This window comes from Pleuronectes platessa, chromosome 19 (assembly GCF_947347685.1).
Source record: "Pleuronectes platessa chromosome 19, fPlePla1.1, whole genome shotgun sequence".
NCBI classification, from domain to species: Eukaryota; Metazoa; Chordata; class Actinopteri; order Pleuronectiformes; family Pleuronectidae; genus Pleuronectes; species Pleuronectes platessa.
Window position 1 is genome coordinate 14,538,703 of NC_070644.1, and position 26,610 is coordinate 14,565,312.

Below are 26,610 nucleotides of genomic sequence, written 5' to 3' on the forward strand. Positions count from 1 at the left end.
CATCGTGCACTGATAACAGTGAAACTGCTGAATGGAATGTGAAATATGGAAGTAGAACTTTATGAGAAAAACAAAAATAACACGTGTCCTCTGAATAGCTTTTCAATGCATGACTCTGCACAAATGTCAACTCAACAGTAAGTGGTCGTAAACTTTTTTTTTAAACCCACAGAGCCTGTGGGTTGTCTGTAACAACTTGTTGTCTTGTTTTCTGCATCATGTTTTTGCATTTCGTCAATTCTAGCATTTTGAACCTTATACTATTTACCAAATGTTAGCGTGTTAACATGTTAAAGTGGTAAGCATGGTAAACGTTACGCCTGAGCACGTTGGCATTGTCACAAGCATGTTAGCATGATAATGTTAGCATACAGCTCACAGCACCAGTGTTGTAGAGTGCATTCTGAGCTGCGGAGACGTAATGCAGAACCCACGGCCACATCCTTTACTGCTGTTTCTTGCCATGTCACGTCATTGTCACATTCTATAAAAAGTGCTGTAAAATATATATATATATATATATTTTATTAGATATATATTTATGTATAAATTTAATTGACATGTTGAGCTGCTTGAGGGTGAACGAGCATCGGTTGTTGAGCACCGAGGGAAATTGCAGGGAGAGGCACAGGCAAATCAATGAGATCAAAACTCACTGATAGCACAGGCTGTGACGCTCACACACACAGAACACATACCACTGAGAGAGGAAGTAGATGTAGACAGAAAATCCCTCCAGCACAAACACACACTCTCTCATTCAGGGTCAACCAGTATCGCTCTCGCTCGCTGCCCGACAGCAACAGAAACCCACACTGACCAACTGATCTAACACTCTCCACCACTTTCTCCCGCAACCATCCCCTGGGATTGCTGTCCTCAATATGGTGAGTAAAACCTAATAATCAACTTAAACTATACAAAATGTTCACCTGATAGATGTTAGAATTTCATATTCACAGACTTCTTATGAATGGGTATTTCTTCATCCTTGCGCACGAGATTTTGCGAACATCGAGATCGGAGATGAAAGGCCGTAATCTTTTACGTGACCTTAGAATCAAACTTGTCTGAATGGCTTGATCTAATCTTAAATCTGCCTCGGATATCGAAGACTTTGACATTTGACTTGGTTTTGACTCATTTCTTCACAGATGTTGTGTGAAAACAGGCGTGGTCACAGGTTGCGTTGGTACTTTTTGGTTTGGGGTCGACTAGATTAAGCAAGGCGACTTTTTGCCTCCACTTTTACATCACAGTGGAAAGAGAGATAGTGGTTCCTCTTTGCTTTGAGCAGAAGAGCTCTGTCTTCGCCCTGTTCTGTCTCTGCAGCCCATAAGACTTCACATGTGCAGATTACCACAAAGTTCACAGCATCTAATGCACTAAAAGAATAATATTTTATAATATTTTTTCTTTGTATGGACTTCCAAATGCTGCCAATGCAAATAATAAAATGGCTGTGTCTGAAGAGAGTTGTTGATTGATATTTGCAATCGTGTTGGAATCTAATCGTTGGTAGGGTTTTTACAACATTGCAGCATCTCACGTTTAGAGAAGCAGTAACTGCAACTACAAGACGTGTTGGGTAATTTCTAGTTGAGCGCAGATGATAAACGAGAAGCACAAGAAGGGAACTTTCCTCTGTTTCTTTTCCTCTGATAAATTATTCACAATATTCAGTGTTATCGCACTTTGTCAAGTTGCTGCTGAAAGGTGTCGCTGACAACTCTGCCGCCACAAGCCAAATTCTAGCAAGTGCTGCTTAAGATGCAGTTGTAAATAATACTACTTGACGGCTTTCTTCTCGATGAGGATGGCAACTGTGGGAATCTCAAACTGAGGCCAGATCAGATACCCAGCACAGACAAGCACCTCCGGCGTTTAAGACCAACTCATCTAAAATGTGGTTACTGTGGTTAGTGTGTTAACACCTGCCCAAACAAGTGTCACCAAGCAGAGTCGGATTTAGCAGCAGGTTCACAGCTCTGTGTCCCACTGCTCTTATCTCCACTTCCTGGTCAGGTGCTTCTGAGTGATAGTCAGACCGGCCTTATTAAAATAGGTGTGGCTTTATAAAACAGAAGAAGTGCTGATATCAAAATGGATGAAATTTACTTTTTAGGTGTCCGCTTAGGATGCAGCCTGTTGCTGATCATGCATCGCCCCACATGTTTGCTCATTCTGCACTCTTCTCAGAGGAACCAGATAATGAGATGGCATATTAATTTGTGTCACAGCAGAAGCAACACTATAACCATTATGTTTCAGTATAATTAACTATTTAATATACACCATAAACCAATCTGCTGCCATGCCATGTCCAGCCTAATGCAACTATTCACTCCTACGTAAAGACAAACAACAATCAAACGCACAATCACACCAACTAACCTAACACAATCTGTCTGTAGACTGTGGGAGGAAGCCGGAGGGCAATAACTACTAACAGACAAATTTACCTTTTGTTTACTACGAGAGATTTGCACATGATAGATGATCACCTAATGCGTTCATATGAAGAGACAAACAAGGAAGTCTATAAATGTGTGATTAGACAATTAATAAAACATGTTATAAATCTATTGTGAACTGTTATAGTCAATAAACGCTCAGTATAGGAGATGCTTTCACTTCTAGTTTAACAGTATTTTCTGCGGCGTTCTCATGCTTTGTTACAGGTAAGATTAATTGATGACTCTAAATTAGAGAATTGTGATTAATGGACGACCTGTAGCTCTAGTCACAGCCGTGTGAGAATTAGTGTTTGTGTAAATGAGAAACAAACAGATCAGTTAGTTCAGTAACTAAAGTGAAAGCTGGAATATCTCTGATTGGGTAAAACGTTTGTAAATAAGAGAAGGAAATGTCTTGACGGGAAATTTATTTTTAAAGTGTTGCAACTGTGTTTCTGTGTGAATCTAGTTGTCAATGTAATTAAGAGTGTTTCTTTTATTCCTCTTTTGCTTTGACCCACAGTTTCTCTTTAGCAGCTTCAGCTTCTTCTTTATTGCTCATTAACTCTTTCTCTAATCCGCTTCCATTCATTCCAGGCTAACAAGTCTGATATAAAGGCCATGATGGCTCGCTTCGAAGTGAGTGAGTCGAGCAATGGCGACACTTCACCGGTTGGACGTACTAAACAACCGCTGGGCCCTACTCTCTCCTCCGGGCCGACCACACCCATAAAGAAACCTCTCGGGCGAGAGAGCTTCTCGGGAAGCGCCAGTATAATTGCTTCTAAACCAGCTTTCGTTAAAAATGCTGTGTCCACAAAAAATGACCCAGTGGTCCATGAGCCAAACAAAACTAAAGCCCTGACTAGCAGGTTTCCCAACACACAGGAGGACACCAACGCCAGAATCAAACCATTTGTAGGTAATAAACAGCAAATACCCGTGAAGCCACACCCTGCAAAGCCTCCTGAAGCTAAAGGCCCTGTATACAAGCCTCCTCTCGCCAAGCCCCCCCTCAGCGCCACCCTGTCCGACTCCAAACCTAAACCACCTCAAGCACTCACCTCCAAGCCCAGCTGGGTAAAACACAACACTGGGGTCGTGCCCTCCAGAGCCAGCTCCCCACCCAAAATACCACCTTTACAAACAAAACCGAGCAGCAGCCTAATAAAACTATGGCAGCAAAGTGAAGAAAAGGGAGGAGCCACCACGGACACCGCGGACAAACCTTCACCTCAAATAAAGCCCCTGTCCAACTTTAGGGCTTCTCAGGATGTGTCCAACAAGGAGAAGGACAACAGCAAGCAGCAAGAAAATGGTGGAACCAGCAAAGCGCCACGCGCTGTCACTAGCTCCATACCTCCTGCCGGACCTCCGGCATCTAAAAAGCCTAGCTTTAAGCGGCCAATCAAGGACTCCCCTCAGCGCGGCACTGATGACGGCGATGCCATTGGCCCCAAGCATAACCCTCTACCCAACAGTTTGGCTTTGGGTCCTGCTCCTGCTAAACCCAACCGACCCCCCAAAGTCAACCTGGAGAACTTTAAAAGAGGTGCTGTGGCCTCTGAGGATGGTGAGTTACAGCTTGGTTTACCTAATAATGACTTAGTGAACAAAGATGCTGATTGTGAGAAGCTGGAGCTCCAATCTGTGCACTAATATCAATATTTAAACAATTGAATCAATCAGCACTATGGGGTAATACATCATTATCCTATATACGAGGGACCTATTCACTTTTGTAGTAGTAATAATTACACCTTAACATGCAGTATCTCAAAGATGTGTGATAACTAAACTTAACTTAAGCAGGTACTCTTTGTTTTAACTCATCAGAAAGTTCACACTTATACCCAGCATGTTCAGAGCCCTGTTAAACATCTCTCATCACTTATTCACTCACCTAATTTCAATGAGATTCTGAATAGTTCCAAAAGTATAAAATTATATTCAAAACAATTACCTGATAAATTGTTTCCAACTTTTTAGCAATCTGGAGAGACAGCATTTAGAACCAAATGCAGGGAGATGAATGCATAAAATAAAGACCAAAAAAAGAGGAAATGTTATAATTCATTCCTATAAAAGGTTTTGGAGTTGCTCTGCATCAGGAGTGTCAGTATTTCTAAATAAAAAGTGTTCAGGTCATTGGCCTTTCGAATGAGATCGTGTGGAGATGTAAAGTGTTTCTGTGTCTCTCTTAAAAAGATCTTGACCTCAATTAGACAGTTTTTTTTAAACAGAGACTAACTAAGTTCGACCAATAATCTGCAGAACAGAGAGTATAAATAGAGGTATAAAAGTATAAATCGTCATCACGCTTGACTTTTACCATTAAGAATTGGAGGAAGTTAAACAACGTGTTGAAAAAAACACTGAAAAGCAAAGGGTGTGACGGAGGAGGAGAGTTTCAGGCGACAGAGAAACACACGTGGCACCAAAGGCAGAAGTGCGTCACCTATGTCTGGCTGCATTTCCATCATTTATTTGGAAATGGAAAGTCTCCCCGTCTGTGACAAACACGGCGAATCAAACTCTGCAAAAGGTGTCGGCCTAGGTTCTTCTAAAATACATTTCATCCAGTCACCAGGCTCTGAGGGCGGGGCCATGCAGGGGGTTACTGTGATGAAGGGCACAAAACGGTCGGAAGGTCTTGTGACCAAAAAGGGAAAAAGCAGAAGAGAAGGGATTTGTATTGTTTGGCAGTCTGAAGTGCATTTCCTCTCCATCTCTAGCAGGACAGACTTTGTAGAGACATGTCCAAAGTGTGAAGAGGGGCGTTCCTCAAGCCTCTTTGTGGGTTCAGTGTCATTGGTAATGTGCAAGCTGCAGCAGTTGAGGCTACTTTGAGATATTTGACCCAACAACAAGGGAAACAACCTCCTCGTCCGCAGAACTGCACCAAAGCTATGTTACTATTTCCATTTCCAGTGTGTTCTTTACATAACTAATTTTGCATTTTTTATATTCCGTGCAAAGTGTGTTCAAGTTGGACAGAAGTAGCTCGACAAATGCTCAGAGTGTGAGATAACAGACCAAAGTGACAGTAACACTCTTAGTTCTGCTATTTCCCCCGCGTCAAGTTCCTCGTCCAGTTTCTCCTTCTCCTCCCCCCCTCACCGTCCACCCCGACAGCTGACTTTCACCACATGAGGAAGTAAGGGATCGTTTTGAGAGAGCGGCTGTTTTTAGACTCACACCTGATCAGCATTTATTTCCAGTCGGAGGTGAAGGACGAATTCTGATATTCATTAAAGCAACTGAAATAATACTGGAGGACAGAAGATCGCGGCACCACAGGCACGTCCTCAAACGTTTTAGGTTTTGTTCCTCATCATGATGTCCTCTGCTGTGTTGACATCACTCTGAAGATTAGTGACCATGAGCACGAGTCAGGTTTAAAGATCTTATTTATGCAAACTGCACGGATTTGTTTTTTCCTCGGGCTTGATGGTTAGATTTGCTCCAAGGTGGTGGTGGAATATACCTATGTTCAATTTTGAGCTGCTTACACTTGAGTATTTCCAATTTGTGCAGTTTTATATTTCTACAAAAAACAATTTAGAGGCAAATATTGATACAAAACCTAGGATGAGCTTCAATTTGATAAAATATGAAGCAGTGATATGGATAAACTCTTATAATAATAATAAAACAACTTACAGGAGCCATTCTGCTCCATATAGGCTACTTTCACTTTTAATACTTTTAGGCACATTTCTGTTTGATTTTGAATGAAAGACCTTTACTAGTAGTTGAGTATTTTTACATGGTCTTATTGGTTCTTGGAGTTTTCTTTCGTATTTGTTTGTTTTTCATGAGCTGATTGAGTTTGACAAGAACACTTCTGCTGCTGGCTAAAGACCGTCACTGACTCGAGCTCTCAGTATCATGTGCATCAGCAAACATCTAAAAAATGTCGATACTTGTCCGCTTGACTATTCCTAAATGAAATGTAATGTAATGTAATATTCCAAGCCTTTGTAAATGGGACACTGCCATTTCCACAGAAATCACAGAAATGATAAATGCTGCGGATGATGGTCCATCTGTCTTCCTGAGCCGCAGGAGGACAGTGGACTACAACATGAATGCAAACAGGCAACACCAGAGCCGCAATGGGACACAGAGTTCAACTATTAGTGTCTATTTTTTAGCTTTAGTTGGTGAAACACTGCTTGTCTTGATTCTCCTCATGTCACAGCACTGCTCTGCACAAAGAACAGATGTGAGACAGGTTTCACTTCTCTATTTTAACACACAGGTCCCGCCACCTTTAAGAAACCCGTTATCCCAGCTCCTAATCCAAGTAACCTCCGCAGCCATGTGATCCCTCCTCCAGCAGCTCAGCCTGACCTCCCCAGTCTGCCCCCACGACACCCTGGATCCTTGTGAGTCACACATTTCTGCACACGCACACAAACACACTTAGTAAATGTTGTGAATAAAGCTACAAACTAAGGATTAACCCCAACTGTGCTTTTCAGGATCCAAGATGACGAAATCTACGATGATCTTGAAGATTTAAACAGCGCTCCTCCACCTCCACCTCTACCACTGCCCTCAGGTTCAGATCTTAATTATTGAATAATTGATCGAATGAAATGCATTATTATATCCTATATAATGCCTGTCTTACTTCTTACTTGACGAGTTTTGTCTCCTTTGTACGAAATCATGCAATTCCCAACATTTATAATTTACTCTTCCTCCTCGGCAGGTCACCCCAGTCAGAGGGCAAAGGTGAGCCACAGTGTATTTCCTTCATTTACATACATACAGATTTGCATGCAGGTATCAGAGGTGGACACAAGCACTAGGATGTGAACTAACAACAGATATGTGACTGATAAACTCTGTGGAAATATTGACACTGCAGCCGCATGAGATGAAAAGATAAAGTGTCACAAGTAAATAAGAATAGATAAATAGGGTCAATAAGGATAAATCAAAGTGTATGTATAAAGTAAAAAGGTGATTCCAAGTCCGATAACACCAGAACACAGACAATCAGAGGAAACATTTCAGAAAAGAATGATGTGAAATATCAACAGTATGATGGGAATTAATGGAAAATATGTGTTTACATGGTTTAGAGAAGTATCTCATACAGTATGTGATCAGAATTCTAGGTTTTAGTCGCTGATTGTACTTCATTCTTCTCCATCCAGGAGGAACTTAATGATGATGACGGAGACACGTATGATGATCTCGAAGACCGGTGGTGAGAGAATGTTTAGCTCTTTATTTTTGCCACCTTGTCAAATTTAACTTTAATTTTGTGTATATGTTGGATAAGATTATGTTTATTTTTTTACTGACACTATTTGGGGACTTCAAGTGTTTCAGTTGAGCCTGAAACACGATGTGATCTTGACTGGCTTTTGTGTATTTTTACATCCGCATCACTTCAATTTGATTTCAGTCCCAGTTCAGCTGTGTCGCACTTTACTAACACTGCTCTCTGGTGGTTGTTTTGCAACACCACAACATAGTATAATAGCAGAATTAATTATATTAGTTGCCTTTATTTCCTTTCTGTATGTATGTGCATGTGGTATGATTTTCTTATTCTAATACTCCATAATAAGTCGTTTTTAATTTTTTAATCTCAAAAGCTTCACATCATAAAAGTACATTTGTTTTTCCATCAAACTTAGCACTCCCTCTCTTTTTCCCTCTGAAGGGAGGAACAAGAAAAGCAGAAAGAGAAAGAGGCAAAGGAGGCGAAAAAACGACAGGAGGCTGAGAAGAAGGAGCAGAAGGAGCGGGAGAAGAAGGAACAAGATGCCAGAAAGAAATTCAAGGTGAGGAGAACAAGACTGACACGTGTTACATCCACGTTGTTGCATTCACAGTGTGTGCACATGCAAACACTTGCAGGCCTGAATATTACTTTTCTTAAAACATGACACAATCTACTGTATTTTTTTCAGTGTACCTTTACAATATATGTTTGTGTGTGTGTGTGTGTGTGTGTGTGTGTGTGTGTGTGTGTGTGTGTGTGTGTGTGTGTGTGTGTGTGTAGTTGGTTGGGCCCCTGGAGGTCATCCAGCAGGGCAAAGCTTGTGTGGACTGCAAAGGCAGTAAATCCGACCTTTGTCTGAAGCTGGGAGACAGTGTGGACATCTTACGTGTCCAAGGAAACCCCGAGGGGAAGTGGCTGGGCCGGACTCAGGATGGATCCAGTACGTTCACATGTTTCAAACTCATCTGACTCATTTTCTTCCAGTACAATGTTGTGTGACATCCCTTCAGTCCCACCTGGAACATGGCACTTATATGTGCACTGTTATACGGCACGCGCTCTATTAAATCTGTCCATTTATGCAAAGAATCCTAATTAAGAGCAATAATTCAAATTCCATTTTGTTTTTTGTTCCTTACAGTTGGTTACGTAAAAACCGTCTCAGTGGAAATTGACTTCAACTCGCTGAAGAATCGTTCATCTCAGCAGGAGGACGACCCTGAGGTCTACGATGACATTGGTGTGGTTCCTGCTGATAACAGGTACCGGGAATATGAAATGAAATGTTTTACTCCACATTCCACTATTCTATCTTAGTCTTAGTCAATCAGAAAAAATTGAAATGCAAAGTATATTTTCTAAATGGAAATTAATGATAAGAAAACCTGAGTGTCAACACAGAAGCAAAGACATTAGATGTTAAGATTTTTCCTGTCAAGCTAAAGGACTAATTGAATTTAAAGGCACCATTACCAGCTACCAAACCCTTTTGAATCAGTTTTTAATAAATTATGAGAAATGAAAGTTCACTAAATGAAATTGATATAATCTCTTCTTCTCTCTCTACAGTAGCATTAAGGGACCAGGAGGTAGGACTTTAACCTGACAGTGTTACTACTTGTTTCGTTACATTAATGTCACCGATTAAAACATGTCACTGATTAAAATGTGTGTGTTTATCTTGTAGTTGTCCTTCCGCCGCTGCCGGGAGAGGAAGGAGAAATATACGACGACGTTGTTGATCTAAACCTGGAAAGCAGGTAGGAACTGATCCGTCCATTTAGAGGAATTGGGTGGATGGATAAAAAAAAGTGTTGCAGCAGTTTAATCTCTCTTTAAACTTTCCTGAAGAAGAAACGCAGGCTGATAATGTTAAATGGTTAAAAAGGAGGGATTGAAAATTACACATAAATGCTTTATAACTTTCTAGTCCCGTGGACACCAGGGCTTCCGTCGTGAAGTCGCTCAGCTTCCTGCGGATGTTTGAGGGGAAAAATCGTCCTGGCAGCACTAAAGCGTAAAATACACTCAGTAGTAAGACTGATCACAGATCTGCTGTCCACTGCTGGAGATCTCTCATCTTTCGTCTCCTCTCAAGTCTCCTCTGAGGGTTGACTTTCCTCACAGCTCTACAACAGATCAACAACCCAATTACGCCAAAGGACTCAAATTTCCAAACCTACTAAATGCATGAACCGAATCGCTGCGTCTGATTATCTGTGATTTTTTACTAATAATTACCCCGCTGTTTCTTTTTGCATGTGTTGTGCAGAAAATCAATCTGCTCACACATGTGTTAACAAGTATACTCTTTTAACATTGTGCTGTGATGCATTAATATTACTCATTTGAGCTGCCTCAAATCGTGTACATCTACTTCAATGTTATATCTTGTGGTTGTGTTTTGCCAGAGTGCCTCCACCCAGCCAGTTCGCTGCAAAGGGAAATTCAGGTAATGCTTACTCTGATCATACTATCATGTTGTGTATGGATACCTAATGAGGAAAATACACTTGTTCCTCATTATGTTCTTTCCTCGGCTTTAACAAAATAAATCTTTGGCCTCTCAGTTGGAAACAAAGTCGAGATGTTCTGGTTTGAATCTCCAAACTACTTCATGTAGAGTATGTGAAAGTGCCCTTGAGCAAGGTTATAAATCAGACCTCCAGACATACACAGAGGGGTTTTACAGCAACGGTTTTATTCGGTTTGGTACGTGTGCTGACACTTGCTCATGTGAGCACAGTTAAATAGAAACTATAAGTTACTCCCTTTGCTGACTTCATGACACTTCATTCATTTTAGCCTTTACCATTTAACTGTCGTAACTTGTGGCCACAGTGACTGTTATTCAGCAAACATCTCACTAACACTCCTTTCACAGCTTGTATTTTATCACAAGGAAATATTAGAATTGATCTATATGTTTTTACTTCAACTTAAAGTCTCACAAGCCAAATTGTAAATCAACACCCCACCTGATTGTTAGACCCTTTACAACTGACAATGTGTTTGTGTCATGTGTAGTGTGATTAAAGCATGCTCCCTCTGAACGCATGATGATCTCAGGGGACAGGTGAGCATAATTTGTCTTTTTCCCTCACCGACTGTTTCCTCACATCCCCACAGATCCGGCAGAGGACGATGAAATATACGACGATGTTGACTCTCAAACTCTGCCTCCTCCTCTGCCCAGGTACAATTACATGTATCTCAAAAAACATCGAAGACAACAGTGTCCATCCAGTTTATGGCGGTGAATATATTTCACTAAACTTTTTACTGTTTTGGTTTTGTCCTCTCGTTTGTTGTATTTGTCTCCAGCTTTCCAGCTCTAAAAAGCAAAAGCAGGAATGAAGAGATGGACCCGAAGAAGCAGAAGAAGTTTGAGAAAGAGGAGAAGGACTTCAGGAAAAAGTTTAAAGTACGTTTCTCTTTTTAGCTAAATTATAAATCCAGTCCTAATATTAAATAATAATAAAGATAAACTTAATTCATTAAAATTACTTTTTCTATCCAGACATTCAGATCAAACCTTTTCCCTAGGATAAAGTAAATTTAAAAATGTTTTGTCAGTCACATTCTTAAGACTATTATATCATATGTCAATGTCTTTCAGTATGATGGCGAGATCCAGGTGCTGCACCAGGTGACCATCGTCCACACACTGACCAATAAGAAGTGGAGTGGGAAAGAGCTGCCAGTCAAAGCAGGCGAGCAACTTGACGTCATTGTTGAAGCTGTGGACAACAAACTTATCTGTCGGAATGAGGATGGCAAATGTGAGTGTTTGCTGTTTTCATATATGTTTGTTGGCATCTGATGATACCATAAAAAACTAACTTTTGGTTTTACAATCTTTGCTCTAAATCTCTGTCTTGTTAAACAGTTGGTCACGTTTCAACGAGCCACATTGTTTCAGAGTAAGTATCAGAAACTATTACACATTCACACACAGGAATAGAAAGACATCTGTGCTGATCACTCGCTTTTCTTTCGCAGCGATGCTGATATCTACGATGACATCAGAGACGGTACAGTTTAAATTAATGGTTTTTTTCTCATGAATACTTTTCGGCACAGTGTTATAATTCTAATTTTCTTATTCTATTTCCCAGGCTGTATTTATGACAACGACTGAGAAACATCCTGCACTGGGTTGAATGTTTTACACTGAAGTTCTTCATGTTATTTATTATGTTTTATTGATGATACACTCTAAAAGTCCATCTGATAATCAGACTGTTGTCATTTCATTTTCATGCCATTACTTATTATTAGATATTTGGCATATTGGACATGTGGGCGGAATCTGAAGATTTGAAATCCGGCTTGCAGTAAAGGTCTTTTGAACAATTCGATCCTTTTCATTTTTATTTCTAAAAACCCCAAAAAGCTTGATGTTGATATGTTTCTTGCAATTTTTTGGGAAACCTTTGTTGAATCAACAGTATTTCCATATTTCTGTTTTTATATTGTACCTGTTTCCCCCCGCTCATGGATGTGTCCACTGTGTTATTCAATAATATCATAAGAATAGCTGCATGTTTATATGAAAGTTGTAAATATTACTTCCTACTTTGTCTTAAATTGCTGTACATGTTCAATTCTGATAACAACTCTGGTTTCTTTGTGTCGGGTTTTAAAATGTAAAATAAAATAAAAAAATGTGTTTGTGATCACGCAGCTTCTATTTTCTCGTACTCATTGTATTACTCATACAACCACACTGTGAGTGTTGCCCTACTTTTCCCTTTGTGGTGATTTAAGATGTATTCTCCTAGCTCTTCTATCCAAATCTGATTCACAATAACATAATTTGAGTAAAAGTATCTAAATGAAATGTTTCTGCAATGTTCAAGCAGATAAAACTAACATAAACTTTGTGCTAAGTTACCACGGATTCAGAAAAAGGCAATGTGGATAAACTAAATCAATTTAACTACCACAAAAATGTAGATCACATTGTTAGATTAAATAACAAGATAACTATGTGGTTTTATTTTTGAAAAGTCAGATCTTAATAATCTGAACAATAACTGACTGGATATCTAATCACTGAGAGTTGTTTGTATCTGATGATTCACAAACCTTCATCCAATCTGAAATTGTATTTTCAGTTTCCCTGGAATGAAGGAAAAAATAAATACAAATTAAACAACGCAAACATAAGTCAAATAAAGTTGGAAGAGGACAAGTCGACACAACGTTTAAAGTTTGGAAGGAACAGAATTAACTTAGCTTCTGGCTCCACTGTCACAGGAATGAATAAAAATCACTTCCGCTTTAACCGGAAGTCTCTTCCTCGCGTCACGATGGTTCCTCCAGTCGCAGTTTCTCCGCTCATCAAGGTAAAAACACACATCCCATGATATCTAAATATGATTCTTATGTTTCTTTTAGTTTAGAGGATAGACCTCACAGTAGAGCTGTGGTCTCAGGACGTGTATCTCTTTGCTAACTAGCCTCGGGTGTCGGTTGTTGTGTTAGCATGCTAGCTAGTGTGTGCTAGCAGTGACATTGACAGGTGAACCTCACTCACGACAAACAGCTGCAGAAACACTGGATCCTACACATCTGAATGAGACCAGACTCCTGGTTGTTGTTACTGGTTGTAGTGTGTTAATAAACCCAGTGTGTCATGTCAGGCAGGTTACAGAGAAACAGCGTTAAATCCGTTTAGCAGGAAGGTCAGAGACTGAACTTCGCCCCACACACTCACTGCAGAGCCTGGTGTTCACTGATCTGGAGTCAGTTTGGAGAGATATCAGCCATATTAGCTCTATGCTGTTTAAAAGAGTCCAGTCACAGAAACATGATAATAAATTCCAGCTCACTGACATATCCCAGCTGGTTAGTTATAGTTGTTTTACTGGTTAACACTTGTGAATCATGTGTATTTCAGACGGCCAGGTGGTCTGCCCTCCTGCTCGGCGTCTTCTATGGCAAACAGAGGTTTGGTGAGTTGTTGCTGTTCATGTCTGAGCATAGATTCAATACTTTATTATCACATATCTCAGTTGTGTGGAGTTGGCAAATCTCAGGTTGGTCACGACGATGACAATCACACCACAACACATAACGAGAAGAAACCAAACACATAAAAACATAACATACATCTGTTGACGTTAAATACAGAGTAAAATTAAATGCATTAAAAGCTAGTGCCACTAGAGTAAGATGTCCGGTGCTTCAAAATACACGAAAGTACAAAAACAATGCAAGTCAGAGGTAGTTATTGCTTTGCTACCTTACAAATTAAGATTCACATCTACATGGATTGAGTGGCTAACATAGGCCTTCTCTAGTCCACAGTATATCACATCTATTGATCTTAGTGTTTTGGAAATTGTCTTACTGATATCTGTAGGATGTGCACATGACACTGGAGTCCCCAGTTGTCAGTAGAATATTTTGCACACTGCATCCAGCTAATTTAAAGATCTACCTTGAATCCATCATTAAGTATCTGTGTCGTTCTCCTTTATCAGACTACCTGAAGCCCATTGCTGAGGAGGAGAAGAAGGTTGAGGAGGCAGAGAAAATCGCCAGAGTGGAGCAGGAACGCATCGCCAAACAGCTGTCAGAAGGTATCAAAGACACACACTTCATTTTTGTCTCTCCACAAAGATTGTCCATAGTGTGCATTATGATAATGAGACATCAGAAAATGCTTTGTTTACATTTCCTCCTCTTGTCTCTTTTCTCCTCAGCAAATTCTGAAACCATCCTCAAGTGATGTATCTGTGGACCTGTGTCCGTGTGTTTCAAACCCAATAAAACTTTATTTTTCATGTAATCAACAAAAGTGTTCTTCTGTTACTTGTGTTTTTGTATGTGGGTTTAAGTTCATACTAAAATAACAATAACATTAATCCAGTTAATATCATAAAAAAAAAGAATCAAGTTATTATTCAGGTTTAGTTTGTTAGTTACAGTTCAGCAAACGTGTGGATGTGTGTACACACCCCTGTCCTTCAGAAGATGAGCCTGGGGCTGGAGCACGGTTGTAATCCTGGCCTAGTTTAGCAGCAATCCAAGGATTGGGGTCAGGGACCAGTTGTAGAAAGTGCAGTGTGGACAGAAGCGTCCCCTCAATACTCTTGTGTATTGTGTAATATCTTATCCTTCATTATGAACTCTGCATTGCATTATCGCATTAAATAGTTCCTGCTAGTACTTTATGATAACAGTGATGGCTAGGAAACTAAGAGCCGTTTCTGTTTTTAATGATTCTTAGAGCAGTAGATAATGTTTTGTTCAATATACAATCATTTTAACTTCTAAGTAAGTTGCACTTTTAATGTCGCAGACAATTAATTCACTCAGATACCTGATAAAAATACATTTGCTTTATTTGGATCTTCATTGTACACATGGATCACATAAAGAGACAAGCTTGAATATACTGACCAAAGGGTAAATAGACTATTTAAAAATCTTAAGGGTATGTCCAAAACATATTCATAATTACTGGCTGTATTTCCTAATACAAGGGGGTCATATCTGATACACACATTTTCATAAGTGATATTAAGGAGACAAAGTTACATTTACCAGGGCCTGTAAATATCACTAACATCCTGATTAAGAAAAATAAGCATCTATATATCAACTAAAAAAATAATCTTTATATATTTACAGGGAGGGAAAGATTATGTACAAGTTTTTACAAGAAGTTCAGTTGATCCCTTGTGCTGTTTCAAACAGCCGCGTTCCCCTGGAGCCTCTTCAGAGACCGATACAAGATGGGCCGGTTGTTCAGAACCAATGACTCAAACTTTTGATGTTCAGAGTTTGCATTTTATCCATATTTGTGTTTCCTTCCCTATCTCATGGGAAACAAGTAATTGTTGCATCTTATGAAAACAGTGGCTTCAGATCTGGAGTGAGTCCTCAGCTTGTTAACTGTAACTGACTCCTGCTCCTTTTCAAGAAAGGTTAGTTTCACACTATTTTCTACTTTCTGTAGCAGCTGGAGAAAGATTGTTGCTCTTGCTGCTGCTCCAAAAAATTAGACTCATTATGTCGTCTTTAATAAAATGAATCTTATCTGACCCCAGCAACGAGTCTGGGTTTCAAAATGCTGCAAGACATTCGTATCTATATCCATAAAATAACTGCTATCCTTTCAGATGTATGTACAGTAAGAAGGCATCATGAGAAAGCAGCTACAGGCTTGTTTGCTGACGGTAAAGTTAAACTAAACTATGACATTTTTATGAAGCATTGGAGAGCTGAGCAGCCCTGAGCTCCCCCTCTACCTTTGGCTCTCTGCGATCAAGGTAAACAAACTCTCATTTTGTAAATGATAGGTGACTGGAAGGAGGGAACGTGACCTCATCATTTTGCAATATATGTACAGTAGTTTAATAAAAGTTCTATCTAGCCAGGATCTGGACTAAGATTCAGAAAAATCTGAACTCAATGAACATTACATTACTGGACAGTGTGCTCGAAACCAACAAGATAAACAGTCTACAGTGAATTGGCCTGGAAGGTTCACGCTTACATAACTTCTACTTTATCCTAAAACATCAGGAAACGTTATGAGAGGGAACTCAAGATTCAAAATCCACCTCAACTCTTGATTCACATTTCAATTTGAAGTGAACTTTTTTTATTTTTTTTATTTTTGTGGCTCATTTGCTTACTTTTCCTTCAAAATAAAACACTGCTCATCCCGGGGAGGATTCTCTCCTTGTTCAGCTTTGTCATTTCCGATCAGAAGTCTAATTCTGAATAAATATTATTGGGCTTTTACACTCACTCAAGTCTTGCTGACTCTCTGCATTGGGTTTCCTAGAGCTGAAACTGATAGAAGGTGAAGCTGAAGTCAGTCTGTAATGAGCTGCACAGTTTCTTCCATTTTTGTTTGACCTTCTAGCACACGGAGCAGGTCTTGGAGCCTCCACCACCGGGGTTGTTTGCAGTAGCTAATTGAACAAAGAAAACATCAGAGAAAAAAGTCAATATATTTGTGAATCAGGCTAAAAAACTGATTAACACATAACTTTTTAACTCTACAATTTCAAGCTTCAAAGTCATTTCGTAGGCTTCTACTCCACCAGATGATATACCAGACATTTGCATTACTCCACAGAATCACTGCACCTTTACTGGGTGCAGCCGCAGCCTTCTCTTCCTCCATAGCTTTGAGTTTGGCTTCATACTCCTCTTTCCTAGCGTTCCACTCCTTTCTGTTGTTGAGGATGCCGTCCAGCATGGGCTGGATTTGTGGGTGGAAGCGAGAGAACTCCTGAACAGAAAAAATGTTCAGTGTCAATACATAAAGTCAAAGTTTAGCCAAGGAGGGTTTTTTTTCTTCATGCTTTTTGATGCTACATTCCCCCATTCAAAGAAACTCTGCTTCTATAGAGCTTCACTTCTCTATCACACATCATTCATGCAACAGCAGTCCAGGTTGGGCTCTGGAGATCTAACCATTCTGATACATGGACGTCCCGCTCTACCACCTGGGCGGTTGGGGCTAAGGAGGTACAACATGATCTGCTGGCCTTTATTTGTTCAGGCCCGTCTTGTACACAATTTCACCATAAAAAATAAAATGGACCGGGAGCCCGCCCCCCCCAAAAAAACCTACACCGAAAAGAGCACAATTGTGAATCATTACCTTGTAGACAAACGTGCAGACAAAGTCAATGAAACCACATTGTAGTTTCGGAAGATCGGCTGACTTGTTCCTGTCCATCATGGGCTGTTGGGAGGGACAGAGACAAAATAATTCAATTAAAAACAACCAATATAGTTGTATGAGTGCCGCACTCACTGTTCAGATAGATGTTCATTGTTAGAATTTGTAAACTCACAATGGGTTGCTGTTCTAGTACCGTCCTCTCCAGGTCACCCTGCTCCCAAAACTCTGCAGCTACAGACAAGGCAACCTGAGACACACACATAAACACACACACACACACACGCACACACAGTCAAGATTGGAGAAGCAGCAAACACTCAGAGAGTCTCTCTTTTATTGAATGTTTGAGCTTCTCACCTTGCTCTGCACCTCCCAAGGCTTCGTGATGGCGGACAAGTCACATGCGGTCATCATCATGGCCCTGAAACGAAGTGTGTGAATCAGAGAAATGTCATGTAACAAAAGATATTTGTGTGCGTCTGTGTGTTTGTTCGACTCACATGAGGATCTCTTTCCTGGTGGTTTCTAGAGACATGAAGTCGACCCACTTCTTCTCGTCCTCATACGTGTGGGAAAGGTCCACGATCTTCTGGAACATGGTTCTTTTCCTGAGAATACAAGGACAGGAAGTATTTCACTGGTATATTCTTTGCCATATAGACATAAGGGTAGTAGAGAGCAGTCAGTAAGAGTCTGTTCTGACTTGAAATAAAGAGCCAGGTCCGTGGCGATGATGGCGATGTCCATGAGATGAATGACATGGTCCACCTGTCGCCTGTGGAGGTTCTGGTAGATGTTCAGTGACTGCAGGTGAGAGGAAGGGAGGGAGGTGGACACCAGTCATAGTTAGCCGCCGTAGGAGATGACGAGGTTTCAGTAATGTACAAGTGTTCGTTAGTTCACGTCTTTTTCTCACGTCATCATTCAAAAGGAACTTTCCAAACTCTAGATGGTGCCGTTCCAGGATGGAGGAGCCATGGAGCTTGGCCATAGGGTTCCCAGATCTGTTGGAGTCAGAAATCAATGGGATTAAACATGAGACAAAAAACAATCACAATCAACTTCAAGTGTAAAGGCTTCAGTATTGACAATGGCAGCATGAGTGTAGGGCGTCTAATCATCTCTTTATATTCCAGGCTGCTGGTTATAGTCCCAACAGAATAAGTTGTTCTTTTTATTTCTACAGTGAAGAAGTTCCCTTCAGCACTTACTTGACTTGGTACAAGTTGTTTGTCCCTCTGTGATCGATATCATGCAGGAAGCCTGCGGTTATCATGGCCATCACCTCCAGGTCAGTGTAGTACCGCTTCAGCTTTCCCGTCTGAACACACACACACACACACACACACACACACACACATGCGCACACACACGCACACACGCACGCACAGACACAACATGGTTGAATGCAGTAAAGACTTTCAGATATCAAAGTTGAACATTTATATGCAGGAAGCTAAAAAGCTCCTACTGTTAATAGAGTATAATAATACCGTTAACAGTGTAAACATGGTCTGTCCAACGTTGAAGCCGTGACGCCAGTTGTGGTAGGTGATTCGTCTGTAGCCTTTACTGACAGAGTACAGGAACCGAACCAGCACCTAAAGTGAAGTGTGCAACCAACACTGGTGAAGCTGGAGCTGGTGAAATCAAGACATAACAAACCTGTCGCACATAATCTGGAGAGGAAGTATTAGTACAGGTTGGTCTAGATCACCTCTTGAGGGACCTGGAACTTCTTGACCACCCCGACCTCATAGTACATCTGGATCGCGCACTTCACCAGCTCCATCTCTGTGCAGTTAAAATCCGAGAAGTGGAACTGGTAGACCTCGAACTTGTTGATCATCGGAGGTAGTTCTTTTTTCTAAGAGTGGAATGAACAGGAAGCAGAGTGGGATAAAAGCAGGGGCAGACAACAAAAACAAAAGAGATTTCACACTCCCACAAACTTAAACAAGTTTTCGTTTTACCAGAATGGCAAGGAGCTCATCCTCTTCACACGCTGCAGGTTCACAGCTGTAGAGCTCTCGGGTGTTCTGGGAGAAACGAGAGGTTGTCATGTGCATTGGTTGAAAAGCCTCACACAAAGTGAAACAGTCGTAGTGAACAGAGAGTGTCATTTTGTTCATGAAACACTGTTGACAAGCTCACTATTCCTTTGACAAAGGTATATAAACATATAAATCTAATATAGAGAACTGACCAGGACGTTCTGAATCTCATCATCCCGACATTTGACATGGTACAGCACCATGTCCTGAGCGATTTCTTTCCGGTTCTCCAGCTTGTTCATTTTGTCGTAAGTGTCCGTGTTCAACACCGACCAGCCCAGGAACTGGGTCAAAGCCTGAGAGACAAGGAAGAGACTCAGCTCATTGAGTACTTTACATTGTATGTATTTATCCACAGACAAATACAAATAAACAGAAAAAAACAGATTTCCATCGTATCACAACATTAAAGGTGTCATTCGTTTTACCTCCATGAGCTGCTCATCCTGATCATCAAAAGGCTTTCCATCTTTTCTGTTGTAAAACGTGGCCACACCCACTATCTCTTCTTTTTTGTTGACAATTGGCAGTGAGAGAACGTTTTTTATGGTCCAGCCACTGCTGTCAAGAGGCTCAGTCTGCAAATAATAATAACAACAATAATAATAATAGTAATTATATGAATTTAAATCTAATAAATAATTGTAATAATCTTGTATAACATCCAAGGAGTGTTCTTCTTCAGTGGTGTTTGATCTTTCTTAGGTTTCTCACCTGAAACTTAAACGTCTCATCAGCGGCTGTGTTCATAATGTTACAAATCTACGGAGAAGGAAAAGAAAAAGATTGATCACAGGGTTAAATATGCAAAGTAGTTAAATTAGGTGTTAACTGATTCAACATGTTTCTGTAAAGTGTAAAAACATAAACATCTCACAAATCCGCTCTCAGCAACATAGGTTGGCAGCCCGCTACTCAAGGCCCAGTGATCTGCTGGTGGGCTCCTGTGTGACAGACCAGTGAGTAGACAAGTTAAAGGTAAAGGATGGTTGACTGACAATCTGCTCCGATCAATTCATAGTCATTGTTTTTTGTCTGTTTTTACAATCACTTAATAAAATGATCATAAAATGCAATTTTTTCCAATTAGTCCTTGAAATTCAATAACTTCAAAAGGGGTATTGGTAAATAAATACTTCAATCCATCATCACATGTGGAATAAATATTCAGCCTGAGGCAAAGGTGACAGCATATTTACTTACGGTATTACTTTGATGTCTTCTTTTCCGTGTAATATATAATCAATCACTTTGTAGAAAATTACTTCCTGGAGAAAGAACCAAATGCAGAGGTCAGAGAAAGGTCATCTTTTAGAGCGCTGATAACAATGTAAGATAAATGAGATGAAACAAAAGTACCCTGCCATCTGGAGTTATAGGACCAGAGTACGGTGGCTGCTCGCCCATCAACACAGGCCAGATGTCAAAGAACTCCTGGAAAGAGACACACACAGACAAGTGCAGAGGAAAGAAGTGACTTCATGGTTTTAAATTCATATATGCACAAAACGTTGCGATACTACAGGTCAGCTACCTTCTCCTTTGTCATGTCCAGTAAGCCCACGGAGTAGCGGTCACAGTTGAGGTAGGCTCGGACTGTGTACAAGGCTTTGTGAAACTGTCGCTCAATGTCTGTGAGCTCCTCAAACACCTTGTTGGCCGACCAGAGCAGCAGCTAGGGAAACACAAAACACACAGAGTACTTACGGTCATGTGCAGCGTTTAAATTCAAGCAGTGCTATTGCAGCAGTGTATAAAGCGAGTACCTGTCCTTTACGTGTCTCACAGCTGTGCAGGTAACTCAGATGGTAGATCTTCAAGTTCAAAGAGGCAACTTTCAGATACTTTAAGAAAAGCTAAATGGACAAACGAGAGGAAAGAGTTGTTTATAGGCAACGTAGGACACAACAAACATTATGACTTATTAATATAAGATGCAGTTATGTTTGATGATATCAAATATGAAAGGCTGCACAAAGACAAGGTGTGATTTAAACAAAACACTGCACCATAAATGTGGGTTTGGATCAGTCCGTGACTTTGCTTGTTCCAGAAACAGGATGTGGTCAGAGGAGAGTAAGATGACTGTGTATTTTTTATTGAGTTTATTAAATATCATCACAAAACTGAAGCAAATAGCAAGTTTTATTATTATCAATCCGTCTTTGAGAACAAACCATCCTCCTTTATCATTTGGAATTTCTCTGTTCTCATTCTACTTGTTTCTTTCATTATCTGTTGATATCTGACTGTTTCAGTGTATAGGCCTAAACAGTTAAAGAACATTATAATGTGTTAATTTAATGATGATATTAAGAAAAGATAGCCCTGGTAGCTACAATGTACAGTTTATAGTTTATTTATATTCACTTTCATGTCTAATTGAGCATTTAGCAGCTATTTGGAACAGTTTGATTCATGTCTGTCTATTAATTATTCCATAATCTGCTGTCCACGTCTCTTTCTGACCTGTCTTAACCTCCGGCTTATTTCTATTTTAGTTTATTCCTGATAGGGATCACCCTCCATGATGGATTAATGACTCAACCTATGTTAAACACACGCCTCATCGGCTCAAAGGGAATTCCCCTCCAGCTGTGGCGACACCATTCATCAAAATGTGATAAACTATCGATGCTCAATTTCCTCTGATTGAAGCCAAAAGCAGAATCAATAGTTTGTGTTGAAGTAGAATATCCCAACGCCATTGTGAGTGTTCTGTGTGTGTTCTGTGTGTGTGTTCTATGAGTGTGCTCTGTTTGTGTGTTGTGACGTGCAGTCCAGACTCACGTCTTCGTCCTCGGCAGTGAAATGTGGTCCAGTGGTTTTGTTCAGAGCCATGATCACAGCCACCATGTCCTTACCGTTGAGGATGGGTGTGGCCAGAATGTTCCTGGTCTCGTATTCTGTGAGGTCGTCGACAAACGAGCTGAAGTGCTCGTTCTAAAAGAGAGAACATATTATCAAACACTCTGTTGTGCACACACACACAATTTATTAATAGTTTCATGAATGTATTTTGTTGTACATTGGTCATTCTGGGCCTCTTAGCTATGTACATAAATCAAGATTGACAAATTACTTATGATAATGTGAAGAGGTAATCATTAGATTTATTTCCTGCATGATTTACAAAAGCAAAAGGTCCAACAGTCATTATCAGCTTTCTGCTTCACAAAGCTTATAAATAATTCATTTAATTCTAGTACGATACATTATTAGTGTCTTCTGATAGAAAGGTGCAGAATAACATGGACACACGGTGCAAAGTGAACCAGTTTTGATCTGTTTTAGATTCTTGCTGACCAAATGCCAGGGCCGACTAATCCACAGCTAGAGCAGAGGCTGATGGGATCTGGAAATAAATGGATTATGTCTGAAGGGGGATTTACACCCTCACTTGGTCACAAGTATAGCTACGTGTTACTGATGCTTCAGTCAGTTGTCTACAACCAGCAGACCTCTGCTATGAATGTGTTGAGATTATCATACTTCATGACAACAACTAGACAATGGCTGCTCCCTGTCTGTTTCTTGTAATTGTGTCATTACCTTTTAATACATCCCATAAAAAACTAAAGAGTCATCCTGAGTTTTGTCAGTTGAACGTCATCAAGTTGACACAAGATATGGTAAAGTCTTATCATCACCTAGAAGGGAATTGACTCTCAGATTTAGATTTAACGAAAAGAGTAAGATTTTTACCACTTGGCCATAGCGCTGTGATTCTGCTTTGTGCTGCAGCCTCTGCTGTGTATATGCTGATATACACTAACGTTGTGTATTTGCTGATGAATACAAACAAACTGCTCCGAGTGCAATTTTAACTTTAGGAGAACAACTACCGGCAAACTCATTGAAACATGTTTAATCAATGAATTTAGTGAAAAACATTACAATTCTTTTCTGCTTGAAGAGTAGTTTTATATAAATGTTAAGAATGTAAACAAATAGTGTTGTGGTTAAGTCACTATGTGTAGGATGTGGGAATTGAAAGCTGTGGCACCACCTGGTGTAAATATGATGAATTACACTGTGATAGCATTAAGGCATCATCAGTCCAGGTTTAAGTTTAGCTTTCATTGATGGATTTCTCCTCTTACCTCTTTGACATTTTTCACGTTAACATTCTTCTTGGTCTGGGCCACGTGGCCGACTACTCCCATGTCCAGCGGATAGACGATCTCGGAGTCCGGCGGCACCACACAGTCCTCCAGCTCGGCCGTGGCGTGGACGTTGAAGAGCCGGGTGGCCAGCTCCCCGATGCCGTTCCGCTGCCGGTACATGAACAAACTGCACCGGTCGGCGTGGATGAGCATGCTGATTCTCTTCAGGATCTTGAAGACCACCTTTTCCACGTTGATGTTCTCCTGCATGTCTTTGATCAGTTCGTACATTATTTGGCTTTCCTCGACCTTGGAGAAGAGGAGAACAAAATAGAGACAGTTTTAGAGTTTGGTCTTAGGGCAGAAGACTTAGGCCGACATTTTAGAAACAGACACATATGGGCGGCTGTGGCTGAGGGGTAGAGTGGTCATCCTCCAACCTGAAGGTTGGCAGTTCGATCCCCAGTCTGACCCATCTGCATGCCGAAGTGTCCTTGGGCAAGATGCTGAACCCTGAATGGCCCCCCCATAGAATATCAAAAGTACTGTGAATTGATGCACTGTATGAATGTGTGTGTGAATGGGTGAATGTAAAACTGTAATGTAAAGCGCTTTGAGTGGTCATCAAGACTAGAAAAGCGCTATATAAATACAAAACCATTTACATATGCCAGAGGTCATGTATTGACAGGTTCCATTTTTTCTTCAGAAACAAGTAGAGGAACAATTGAATTTACCTGACTGAGCTCCTGGAGCTGGCCGAAGTCGATCTGTTTCTCTGCGAGTCCCGACGCCTTTGAAATGGAGGCTGGGCTCATCTTCTTGGCAAAGTACTGCTTCGCAAATGCAGGATTTCCATTGAGGAACTTTTCCACGTCCTCCTTTTGCACACTCATGGCTCCCTCTCCCTCCTCTTTTCCCAAATGTCCCTGTTGTCTCCCTCCTCTTCAGCCCAACGCTGCTTCACATGAGCTGCATCCAACGGCTTTGAGATGAAAAACCAAGCACAACGACGCACCCTGTTTGTCCAGTTTATCCCCTAAAGAGGAGAAGAACAGATTTTAACCATGTGTCACAGAGAAAGTGGGGAAGCAGAGGTGGGCTCATTCAAACTGAAGGTTAAAAAAAGATAAAATCACCCGTGTTGGTGGAATGAGCGCAGCGAGAGAGGCAGAGCCCTGAGGAGAAGGCGGAGGGCTGAATCCAAACAATCCCTGTGTCATCAGCAGATAGTGCTGAAGGTTAGCGGGGATCTGCCGATGCTAAACTTGTCAGCTGATCATCTAGTAACGGATATGTGGCCTGATGATCCAGCCCCTCTGTGTGCCTCAGGATATCCTCTGTACCTTTTAAACATTACAAATCAAAGTCTGACACCTCCAAAATACATAGTTTTCACTCAAACACATGTTGGGCTGCACTGATAATGAAATAGAGGCCGTAATGTTCTGTATGTAGAAATTATGGCAGCACAGCATCATGAAACTACAGCAACACTCAACTTTCCTTTCTTTTTTGCACACAAGATAAATTATAGACTTAAAAAGATGACATAGATATTAGATGTTTGTATCTGAAGGCAGCTCTCTCTAAGTTTCTCAAAACAACAAACGTAATAAACTTTAATTCCAATGTGCTCACATTATTTTCAGCAAAACCTGTCATTAACCCCTGCTTCAATATAAACAATATAGGAAAACTCTAAGATACACTAAAAACACATCCATGCATGTTTTTGTTCTCTCCTTATTTTTCATTTTTCTATCTACCATCTACATTATACTGTGTGACGGATGTTGGCCCATACTGCACAAGCTCTTTAAGTCCTTATTAAACAAGGCCTCTCCTGGCTTAAGCCCTATTTAGTTAGGCCACCGGCTGATTATCTCAGGCCCCAAACTCTCCCACTTTCTCCACATGCAAAGTCTCCACAGAGATGACCCTGATAGTGAATCAGGAGACGAGGGAGTGAGCGCCACAGAGAAATGGAAGTCAGTGAGAGGCTGGAAACCGATGTGACAATAATGAGATTGTACTGTTAGTCATAGTCGGACTGGCCTACTGGGACCTGTCTGTAATCAGGTTTCATAAACAACTTAAACAAGGGGTCAGATAGATAATCTGCTTCCACCATAGTAGATTAGGTCCAGTGTGTGTGTGTTTGTGTGTGTGTGTGTGTGTGTGTGTGTGTGTGTGTGTGTGTGTGTGTGTGTGTGTGTGTGTGTACGGCGGCCGAGGTGGTTTAAACAAGCACTCTAACAGGAAAAGCAAATATTTCCAAATCATTCAGTTTAGATCAAAGACATTTTATTTTAAATGGAGAAAATTCTGCAATCAAATAATAATAATTATTCAGTTTTATAACTGAGAATATTTTCTCCTGTGCTTACTGTGAGTGATGACAGCACGTCGTGGGCACTGCATATGGCACCATACTTGTAATGCTAATATGTACCACAGGATGGCAGCAGACTCACATCTTATCCCCTGCACCCATGAAAGTCCTCATGCACTCCTGGTTCATGTTTTTACCACATTTGCTTGATTAAATATGTTTTGAGGAGTTTGTGGCAAACACAGAATAGGATTTATTACTGTCAACCACTTCGTAGTTTATTTTGGGGGAATTTTATGTGAATGAATCAAAGATCCTGAGCCAGACCCTAACTGGGGGTAATAAGGATCCATTGTCCTACCTTACAACCATGGGCCACCGGGTTGACCCACTAAAGACTCAATTTGACATAATACGCAAACAGCTACTGGAAATGTTTTCCATGACTCAATACAGAAGGAAGCACAAGAATTCGGCTAATTGAAAATACACAGTAAAACTCATGAAGTTAAAAAAAAGCTCATGATTTCACATACCAGGAAATATCTCCACGTTTTGTGAGTGAGCACTTTGCAGTAAAAGCTTACGGTTTCAGGCAGCTGCGGTTGGTCCAGGGAACAAAGATATAAACATAGTAAACATGAAGTTCAGCAGAGGAGAGCAGAACATCCTTTCAGCCTGAGTCCAGTAATCAGCCAAGTCCTGACCTGAGGCTCGGAGGAGGCTCTGGTGATGGAGCCGTGTTTGGGCTCA

General features: G+C 40.7%; 3 protein-coding genes across 6 annotated transcripts; 2 read left to right on the plus strand and 1 right to left on the minus strand.

The window, feature by feature from the left end:
• Window positions 1-686: 686 nt before the first annotated feature.
• Window positions 687-12,386, plus strand: fybb (FYN binding protein b). Of its 3 annotated transcripts, XM_053411116.1 has the most exons (19): window positions 688-887; window positions 3,054-4,029; window positions 6,721-6,847; window positions 6,944-7,023; window positions 7,177-7,199; window positions 7,628-7,680; window positions 8,143-8,263; window positions 8,485-8,644; window positions 8,846-8,966; window positions 9,274-9,293; window positions 9,392-9,464; window positions 9,635-9,721; window positions 10,116-10,156; window positions 10,834-10,900; window positions 11,029-11,128; window positions 11,324-11,486; window positions 11,594-11,627; window positions 11,707-11,738; window positions 11,823-12,386. In XM_053411116.1, the coding sequence occupies exons 1-19, from the start codon at window positions 885-887 to the stop codon at window positions 11,843-11,845; spliced, it is 2,304 nt and encodes a 767-aa protein (XP_053267091.1). In that variant the 5' UTR covers window positions 688-884; the 3' UTR covers window positions 11,846-12,386. The 3 variants fall into 3 exon arrangements, 2 of the variants coding, with proteins under 2 accessions (XP_053267091.1, XP_053267093.1); XM_053411118.1 differs by lacking the exon at window positions 9,635-9,721 and having other exon boundaries at window positions 689-887; XR_008333051.1 differs by lacking the exons at window positions 11,029-11,128; window positions 11,324-11,486; window positions 11,594-11,627; window positions 11,707-11,738; window positions 11,823-12,386 and having other exon boundaries at window positions 687-887; window positions 9,635-9,738; window positions 10,834-10,890.
• A 590-nt stretch (window positions 12,387-12,976) lies between these two features.
• Window positions 12,977-14,512, plus strand: LOC128424860 (ATP synthase subunit e, mitochondrial). The gene is made up of 4 exons (XM_053411284.1): window positions 12,977-13,055; window positions 13,610-13,664; window positions 14,196-14,294; window positions 14,418-14,512. Exons 1-4 carry the CDS (start codon window positions 13,020-13,022, stop codon window positions 14,441-14,443), a joined length of 216 nt encoding a protein of 71 aa, XP_053267259.1. The 5' UTR covers window positions 12,977-13,019; the 3' UTR covers window positions 14,444-14,512.
• A 1,294-nt stretch (window positions 14,513-15,806) lies between these two features.
• pde6b (phosphodiesterase 6B, cGMP-specific, rod, beta) lies at window positions 15,807-24,762 on the minus strand. 2 transcript variants are annotated; one of them, XM_053411122.1, is made up of 24 exons: window positions 24,662-24,762; window positions 24,260-24,561; window positions 23,520-23,831; window positions 22,207-22,359; window positions 21,183-21,272; window positions 20,951-21,091; window positions 20,776-20,850; window positions 20,620-20,684; window positions 20,294-20,360; window positions 20,131-20,178; window positions 19,845-19,994; window positions 19,569-19,712; window positions 19,336-19,401; window positions 19,080-19,229; window positions 18,856-18,963; window positions 18,574-18,683; window positions 18,279-18,366; window positions 18,066-18,166; window positions 17,863-17,970; window positions 17,720-17,783; window positions 17,535-17,609; window positions 17,339-17,422; window positions 16,819-16,963; window positions 15,807-16,640 (listed from the first exon to the last, which is right to left on the minus strand). In XM_053411122.1, exons 2-24 carry the CDS (start codon window positions 24,416-24,418, stop codon window positions 16,588-16,590), a joined length of 2,556 nt encoding a protein of 851 aa, XP_053267097.1. In that variant the 5' UTR covers window positions 24,419-24,561; window positions 24,662-24,762; the 3' UTR covers window positions 15,807-16,587. The 2 variants fall into 2 exon arrangements, with proteins under 2 accessions (XP_053267097.1, XP_053267096.1); XM_053411121.1 differs by having other exon boundaries at window positions 24,260-24,752.
• Window positions 24,763-26,610: the final 1,848 nt, after the last annotated feature.

Excerpts from the sequence above, each read along its gene's own strand:
- fybb (XM_053411116.1), top strand. Across the intron at positions 7,200-7,627 it reads ACCCCAGTCAGAGGGCAAAG|GAGGAACTTAATGATGATGA; the intron begins GTGAGCCACAGT and ends TTCTCCATCCAG. Across the intron at positions 11,487-11,593 it reads TCGGAATGAGGATGGCAAAT|TTGGTCACGTTTCAACGAGC; the intron begins GTGAGTGTTTGC and ends CTTGTTAAACAG.
- LOC128424860 (XM_053411284.1), top strand. The coding sequence starts at position 13,020 with ATGGTTCCTCCAGTCGCAGTTTCTCCGCTCATCAAG. Across the intron at positions 13,056-13,609 it reads CAGTTTCTCCGCTCATCAAG|ACGGCCAGGTGGTCTGCCCT; the intron begins GTAAAAACACAC and ends TGTGTATTTCAG. Across the intron at positions 14,295-14,417 it reads CGCCAAACAGCTGTCAGAAG|CAAATTCTGAAACCATCCTC; the intron begins GTATCAAAGACA and ends TTTTCTCCTCAG.
- pde6b (XM_053411122.1), bottom strand. The coding sequence starts at position 24,418 with ATGAGTGTGCAAAAGGAGGACGTGGAAAAGTTCCTCAATGGAAATCCT. Across the intron at positions 21,092-21,182 it reads GTGAGACACGTAAAGGACAG|CTGCTGCTCTGGTCGGCCAA; the intron begins GTACTCGCTTTA and ends GTGTTTCCCTAG. Across the intron at positions 16,964-17,338 it reads TCTGCACGTTTGTCTACAAG|GAGTTCTCTCGCTTCCACCC; the intron begins GTAATGATTCAC and ends TTTTCTGTTCAG.